Raw genomic sequence first — 9,061 nt, 5'->3', positions numbered from 1 at the left:
AATTGAAAAATTGTGAGAGAGAGCAAATGATTTAATTGAATCAAAGATTATGTTCGATACATATCTAAAGTGTGCATTAGAAAAAGATCCAAAAAATCAGAACTTATTAATGATTAAAGACTTAATCAATGAAGTATTTATTCCAAATAGCTGGGGAGATACTTCTGCAAAGAAAAATAAGCAATCAAATCAGAAAAGGCAATAGCAAACAGACAAAGCAGATATTGAATTGGGAGATGAAGAATTTGATGAAGAATTGGCAGATGTTGATCTTGTTGAATATGTGAGAGCTACACAAGGAAATCTTTCCAACTTTGGTCCAGAGGAAGATGATGATAGAATTCCATTTTTTTCTCTTGGAATTGATGAAGATATATATGGAGAAGAGAGTACTGATTGCATTACTCCTAAGCCAACAATCAGAGAGAGAAGCACACGTCTCCAAAAGTTGGGTAGATTTGGAAAATCACCATATGTTGAGAGGATGGTAAATATTGAATCAAATTTTACAAGTCAGGAGGTTGGATTATGGAGATTTACACTACAAAAAAGAGATTTATTGTAAGTACTCCATATTTGTTGTATTTAATTATACACTACAGTATATAATTAAAGCCGTACAATAACCAATTAACTATTGGCAGGGAGATGATGTTTAGCATAGATGATTTCTTTTGCATAAGGGAAGATATGCAAACTCTGAAAATTAACAATAACTTAGCAAGTGCAGTAATAGACACATACGCAATTATTCTGAATGATAATGAAAAGTACAAGGTAGAGGAATCTCCATTGCGTATATTCAATACTATTGATTTTGTGGTAATCAATCTATCCTTTAATATTCCTAAATATTATAAATTATTTATCAATGTCCAGTTCTAATTTCAAAACATACATGTTTAACAGCATTCAAGTTTGGATACTGACAAGAGCGTTGCTGCGACATATCCGATATTTGCTGAGAATATAGATAGGATGCTTGAAAAATTCAAAAGTACAAGGCTTGATAGTATAGACATGGTAAAATTCAAAATTACTGTATGAGCATTTCTATTCAATTTGCTACGATATTATTGCCATATTTACAAATCTGATACCAAATTTATTACAGGTGTTTTTCCCAATTATTGCTTATGAGCATTTCTATTTGATTTGCTACAATATCAAGAATCCAACATGGGAAATAATTGACAATATAAGAAGGAATGATGATCCAAAAATCTGCTAAGGACAAAAACCAAAAACTCTGGTATAAAAATATCAACACTTAGTTTTTTCAATTTATTCAGTAAATTCATGTAACTAAATTTTTTTCAATTTTTTTCAGCATTCACACTTTGTCAAGTACATGAAAGCAAAGGGACATGTCATGGCAGTAAATCGGATAAAAAGCTTGAAGCCAAATTATTTGAAAGTTTCATGGTAGACATTAAACAATTCAATTGATTGTGGCATATTCATAATCAGGCGCATGGAGACTTATAAAGGAGATGCAAAGAACTGGCAAACAGGGTTGAAAGAAGAACAGGTATACAAAAACTTCCAAAATATTCACTAACAACACAGAAATAATCATAAAATTTTTAACAACTAATCACTATAGTCTAATAATTTTTTTAATTGTAGAATGGGCAAAAAAATCAGTTCAACAGGCTTCGAATCAAGTATAATAGTGTTATAATATCATCACTATAACGCCCTCCAAACCCGGGGTATAAGTCTGGGGGTTACGAGCTAATCACCAAACCTCTACAATATTATTAATAAATAATAAAGAAATGAAAGTAAACCCCTTTAATACTAACCAGGACCTTTTTAGGTTGAAGTATGAAAAAAGAACCACTAACTACTTTTATTACAAACCAACATTTAAAATCTCACAAACCATCTTTATTACAAACAAACATTTAAAATCTCACAAACTCTCTTTATTACAAACCATTGTCTAATTCATTTTAAACTAAGTTCATCTTTTATTCAAACACACACACTATCTATCAACACTCCACCTGCTTGGGTAACTCAAAGCTTTCTTCCTGGATTGGGATCAACATCTTGGGTATGAGAGGATCCCGAGGCTTGACCCGCTTCTTTACCACTCGTGTCCTGATGGGTTTCATATTCCTTCTTAACTGAAAACAATAAGGTGAATAACAACAAAAGGGGTGAGCCAAAAATTGCTCAACAAGTCCACAACATATAAATAGTGTTAAATCAATTTAATGAATCTGTAACCCAGATATATCTGCAAAGATATAACCTCACAAGAATAAAAAAGAAGGCCATTGCTGGCGAATACAAACGAACTAAACAGGACTCAAGTTCGCCGCTATACCCTGCTGATCAGCCAGGATACAGTGCAGATCTATATCTTACTATATAGATCCCGTCGGGCACCCAGGTACTACGGCCCATCTCAAGGATCCGGTTATGTCCCGGTCCTTAGGATTAAGTAGACTTAATCCCAAAAGTAGTATTATCCAGTCCCTGGAATAGCAACCGGAACAAATCGGTATGCTTTGATATATTCTAATCACCAAAATATATCAATAATTGTGAGTAACAATTGGAATATGAATAATGAATTCAAATGAAGAGAATAATTCAAGAATCGAACTAAAATATTAATAAAGGAATTAAAGGAGTACAAACGTAATAAGAATTCGAAATGAATATTACTATTCTGAAAGTAGAATAGGGGAAAAAAACTTGCCTTCTGCGTGATTTACTGCAATTAAATCACTTTCGTCTATCACCTACTCAACCTGCCTTGCTGGCTTAGCTTCTGTTAGCAAAATAGACTGGTTAAGTCATTTTGTACTTCAATTGCATCTTGAATCGACTTCATTTCGTTCCTATTATCTACCCATACGCTTATGACCGACTCATATATTACATATAAGCAAGTAAGACTCGATTAATCACATAATACACATAAGCCCATGAGCACATAATCATTTTTATAGTTAAAATAATTTTTAGAATCAAAATCGACTCGCTGATTGCTCCGTGGATCCCCTTCTGCTTCATTTCCCATTTTTCCGGAATTTTTCGGATTCGTTTCGGCACGTATTTCGACTGATAATCAAGCAATCAATAAGGTCAACTAATTTATAGAAGAAATTAGGTCTTTATATTATTTTTAATGAAAATAATTCATTTTTCTGAGTAAAATGGCTTTCGTTTCGCTCAAATCGGACTAACGTTCTAATTACTATTAATTAAACACTATTAATCCAATTTATTATTTAATATAAATAATTATTGCTAATTTTTAAATCCTAAAATAATTTTTAAATAATTATTTAAGAAAAATCAAAGTCAAAAATAATTTTTTTTTAGAATTTTTGGAGTTAAAATGAATAAGTTATGGTTTATTGAAAATTATGTGATTAATTATTGAAATAGTTAATCACTTTTAAATATTTAATAAATAAATAACTAATAAATAATCATTTAATAATTTAAAATAATTAATCCCTAATTATTATGATTAATCACAATTTATTACAAATATTGACAACTTATCATTATTTATTCGATTAGATCGATTATTTACAAATAAATAATTGATACAATCAACTGATATGATAACTATCGAATAAATAAACTATTATCCGAATCAGAATTCAATTCAACGATCCACTACTCGTATTTCTACGAGTTATTTCTCATATAATTATCGAAACATTACTGTTATTATTACACGTTACGATTTAAATCAATTATCTGTATTTAATTATTTATTACGAATTATTATTACTATATTATACGAATAATTAACTATCGTCCGAATAATAATAACCGAACCTATCGTTTAGTTACCTGTATAATTACGAGTTATCCGTTTTATTCCCTTATTTATCGAATCGTTTCTCGTAATATTCGATAAATCTTAATTATTAATTATTTACTTAACTGATAAATAATAAATAAATAGATAAATGATTAAATACATAATAAAATACTTAATTAAATAATTAAATTCAAATTTATAAATTAAGAAAATAATTTAGGAATTATTAATACTATTTTACAGAATTTAAACTAATTTTTTAATTACTTTTTAGAATTATTAAAAACTAATTTTTGATTTATTAAATATAAATTAATAATTAAAATGCAGAAACAGAAATCAGGTTAATGAAATTGGGTATTGAAGATCAAACCCGGGTCAAAATTGAAAGAAAACGGGTCGGGTCTGGGTTGTAAGAACGACCCGCCGGTGTTCTTCACAACCCAGAATCTGGCGACCGGATTCCGGCTAAGTCAGAAAGAAACGATAAAATTAGTCGAAGGGTTTCATTCCCCATGCTTCCAGGAACTCAATCGTCGTGTTTTCTGCAACCATCGTTATCTGGGTCGCGTTCTCCGGCCAGAACCACCACGAACGCCGGCGAGCTTCAACGTAACTCCGACGAGCTTTTTACAGAGGATCCAGGAACCGTTCGGATCGATTCCAGTGTCAATTTCATTCAAAATTTCAGCAGGAATCTGAAAATAGCCTTATCTAATCCTAATAACCCCTGTAACTAAAACTCCGATCAAATCAAGAAATTTTCCGGCCAAACACCACATCAACTATTTCGTACATGAAAAATTATGTTCTATATCTTAAAATAAAGCTTAAAACATCTATAATCAATCCCCTATCACCACAATAACCTCAGCTTTGTGCAAGATCAAAAACGAACTAAAATCAAATTAGTATAAACTTGAATATAAGGACTAACACTTAGAGCAATCTTTTGATCAAATAAATAGCACAAATCAATTGTAAATCAGCACAGGAAACTATTACAAGCATCAATTTCAACAAATAACCCCTGAATCAAAAATGCCTAATTCGACTATAAACCCTAAAAATACGAATTGAAAATTAAAGCAATAAAACACAAAATTGATGACTGAAATAGAAAGTAGAGATCAAGAGCTTTCGATTGACTACTCACATGCTTGATTTGGAGATCAGAATCACGATCAAATCGCTGCTTAAATCTCAAGAACACCAACCCTAATTTCTGGAAATTGGGATTAATTTGTAGAATTTCTGATTTTTAATTAATTACATTAATAATAATTAGGGTATTTATAGTTGCAAAATTAATACTCCTAAATAAAATTAAGGGGCTAATTGTACATCTAATAAAAATATTTGGCCTTAATTTTTATAATTTTTGGGTATTAAAAATTAATTTATAAATATTTTATATATACAATATATATGCCAAAATTTCCCAAATATTGTGAATAATGCAAAAATATAAAGAAATGGTATAAATAAAAGTCCTATAATTTTATAAAAATAAAAATGTGATTTTTGTGGGGTTTTTAACACCCAATGGGGCCCGGAAAAGTCATTTTTCGTAAAACGAGAAAATTTATAAAATATCTAGATGTTCAGAATAATGCGATTGTAAAAGCCGTTTGATGAAAAGTAAGGCCCATTATTTTATTTGAAATACTGGATTTAAAATCATTATTTGGGTCGTAAAACGTTTGAAATGAAAGCTATGAATGTGAAATAAAATATCTGAAAAATACCTTAAAAATACAGAAATGACACGGGATACACGTAACACATAACCTTTAGGGTTTAACAGATAATCACACATAAATGACATACTAATACACATATTTTATTATAAATATGATATAATATAACGTAAATTTCCCGGTCGTTACAATCACAACTCAATTTTGCAAGATAGGAAATCATCAAGGAAGGAAAGGAACTTTATATCAAAGTTGCCTCAAATAAGCTAATGAACTTGGTGATTGAATCCTCTCAACGGTCTCACGAGCAGAGAATGACCAATAATCAAGAAGACAGAGAAGAGCAGTCTACAAAAACAAAAAATGTGACTTTTGCAAAAAACTTGACAAGTACATTTGATGAAGCTGCAAAGAACAAATCTGTAAAAGACTAGTTCTATTATGTTCTATCTTTGGAAAATGTAAATTTAAATAGTTGGAATCTCTGTGTGATATTAACGTTTAAGTAGAAGCAGTGTTAATGTTTTAGTACTTTCAGTTTCGGAATAATGATGATATGATTCAAATTTCAAATATTATGAATATTTCTGTAAATACATTGTTATAATTTAAAATTTATATGTTATGTTTGTTACAATTATTTTCTCTGTGAATAATGTTTTTTTGGAAAAGAGTTACTGGATAATGTTTTGACTAAATATTAATATAAAGTCATGGTATTTCATTTATCTGTATAAGACATAAATTTTATAAAAAATAAAAATGACATAAATTTTATATTAACATAAAGTCATATCATAATAAAAGACTCAAATATATTTTATAACAACAAAAAATATAAGCTTGTCCCGTAAAAATTAAACAATCTATACAAGTAAAAAATTTAAATTATCTAAATAGCACTCACAAATCTCTTGCAAGAACATAAAGTATGTTTTCTAACAGAAACCTGCACAAAATATAGTGAAACACACTATAATCACTAATTATCCAACCAAAAATCACTAAACAAAACAAACCCAATCACTAAAATATTATAATAATCACTTATAAAAAGTGAAAAGTAACAGCCTAGTAGAATAGATTAATATTAAAAAGTTTGCCTTTTTCCATTCTTCAAATACTAAAAATTTATAGCAATATACAGCATATCATATCATAATGAAAGTCACAAACATATACAAGTACACAATCTATATATCAAAATTTAAACTCGTCCCATAAAAAGTTCAACAATCTATATATCAAAATTTTAAATTGCCTAAACAGAAGTTCACAATCAATTTTATTCAACACTGGCTTTCTTCCTTTTTATACATCATCTTGCATCATGAGTTGTTGCGCGACATAGTGCACACTTCTGACTTCTTTTCTTCGATTTGTTAATTAATTTTTCCCTATCAATCATCATCCTCTTAAAGTAGTTCCTTTATTCTTAAAAACATTAGGTGGAAGAATGTTCACTTCTCCTTCAGGTTGCTGACCAACTATTGCAGCAATATGATCCTTTTTCGTAAAACTGACAATAGATCCATCATAAGCATCCAACTATGTATTTAACTTATTTATAGTGCTGTGTACATGCTCAAGTCTATCCATTTCTACCCCAGCCTTGTCAACTGCTTAGCCAAAATCAAACCAAATTGTGGTTAGTTATAAAGATCTTGTTTCATCTTAAACTAATCACTGGTTACCACATCTAAATTCAATGAAGTTCCATTATCAACAGTTTGGATCCAACGATTAAGAACAAGGCTTCTTAGACATTTGGTAACCCCAATTTGTTTCACACCACAAAATGCATGTCTGCAAATAATACCACACATCACAAATTTCTTGCAAGAACATACAGCATGGTTCATACTAACAGAAACCTGCATAAAATATAATGAAAACATTATAATCACTAATTATACAATTAAAAATCACTAAAACAAACACATCCAATCATTAAACATAAAAAAAATCACTAATAAAAGATGAAAAGAAAAAGAATAGTAAAAGAGATTAACCTTAAAAAGTTTGTATTTTACCCTCACATCCCTGATTTCAAAATGAGTAACACCATCAACTTCTTCACTCATACGCTTAATTTGCATTTCCAAACAAGAAGCGAGGATTTCTTCCTGAATTTTATAAAAAATAGAACGTGTATACAAAGTTGTTGCATCATCTTCTATAAACCACTTTGATAATGTCGTAGGAAGACTTGAATTTGACTCATGATCCAATCTAACTGTCTCATTCCTTTGCTTGTCCATTGCACACTCAAAACGCAACCAAAATTCACATAACGTATCTCTTTGTTTATGAAACTACCCAAAAATGAGTTTTCACTCTCAGATCTTGAAGTAGTTCTTAGCAACCTAAACATTGGCTCATTTCTAAAAAATGCAGGAATCTATGAAGCCTTTAGAGCATACATATCTTGCAACCACTTATTATTTTCTAAATTAAATTCCTTTATAACTCTCTCTCATCCTCTCTCAAACTCTTCAGTTTTAATAATATATGACCAGATATAAGTTTTCATTTTCTCCATGAAGTCTGTCTCCTTGCATAATCGATTACCAAGCTGTTTAAAAAAACAAAAAAAAATTAAATACAATATAAAAAATAATAAAAACACAAGAAACAATTATTTTAATCATTGATAAATGTCTCATTTATTAATAACAAGGAAGAACAATGATACATGGAAAAACACAAGGGAATATAAAAATTCACTAAAACATTTATTTTAATCACTAATAAATATCACTATATTACCTTAACTGGAAATTTCTCCATAATATGCCACATGCATAAACGATGCTTACTACGAACAAGACCGTTAACATCAGAAAATGCATCACGCACAGACACTTTCATAGCAGGACATTGATCAGTAATAATCAAAACAGGATTTGTAATAACTCAAATTTTTGAGACCTTGTAAAATTGCTTAATGAATAGTAACCCTGACTATGTTGTGCATGAGAAATTGAGTTTCGAAGTTGATAACATGATTATACGTACCAAATGAGTGTATATAAACGTTATTAGTTTTCGAAGAAAACGAACTTTGAAAAATGACTGTATTTACGAACCATCAAGGAATACGGGAATCACAATATAATTACAAATTAAAAAATCGTATGGATTTATATCAAAGAACGATACTTCAAAACATAAAGAATGTATACGAAAGGATTTACACCGCGAACCGTTTACGAGAAATCATTATGAAAATGATTAAGCGACCGAGCAAACGCGTGAATGAATAAATAAATGAATCGAACCAAATGAACTAAACTAACTAACCAAGTCAAGGAAGTAATCATGGATTGGTTACTAAATAGTAACCTAAGCTAGGTAGGGATGATCACCTAAGCTAGCAAATAGTAACCATGAATAGTGCAAAGGAGTACTTAGCTAGTAACCTTGCTTTGAATTTGTGCAAGTTAGCAAAGATATGTATTAGATATGAATATTTAGGATGATATATACACAAAAACAAAATCTTTCAATAGAAGCAACAAGAAGCATCAAAGAAATCTTTCTCTCTTCCTCACCTTCTTTC

At 29.8% G+C, this 9,061-nt stretch overlaps 1 protein-coding gene across 1 annotated transcript; it reads right to left on the bottom strand.

Moving 5' to 3' along the window:
- Positions 1-6,906: 6,906 nt before the first annotated feature.
- Positions 6,907-8,370, bottom strand: LOC141673251 (uncharacterized). Its single transcript, XM_074480000.1, has 6 exons — positions 8,269-8,370; positions 7,992-8,074; positions 7,709-7,883; positions 7,533-7,625; positions 7,194-7,373; positions 6,907-7,047 (listed from the first exon to the last, which is right to left on the bottom strand). Exons 1-6 carry the CDS (start codon positions 8,368-8,370, stop codon positions 6,907-6,909), a joined length of 774 nt encoding a protein of 257 aa, XP_074336101.1.
- Positions 8,371-9,061: the final 691 nt, after the last annotated feature.

The sequence above is a fragment of the Apium graveolens genome, chromosome 1 (assembly GCF_009905375.1).
Source record: "Apium graveolens cultivar Ventura chromosome 1, ASM990537v1, whole genome shotgun sequence".
Lineage (NCBI taxonomy): Eukaryota > Viridiplantae > Streptophyta > Magnoliopsida > Apiales > Apiaceae > Apium > Apium graveolens.
Note: the sequence above shows the minus strand (reverse complement) of the source record. Positions and strands in the feature narration are given on the sequence as shown.

Coding starts and splice junctions, on each gene's coding strand:
- LOC141673251 (XM_074480000.1), bottom strand. CDS start 8,370: ATGAAAGTGTCTGTGCGTGATGCATTTTCTGATGTTAACGGTCTTGTT. Junction 7,626..7,708: donor GGATCATGAGTCAAATTCAA/GTCTTCCTACGA, acceptor TATAAAATTCAG/GAAGAAATCCTCGCTTCTTG. Junction 7,048..7,193: donor CTTCATTGAATTTAGATGTG/GTAACCAGTGAT, acceptor TTAAATACATAG/TTGGATGCTTATGATGGATC.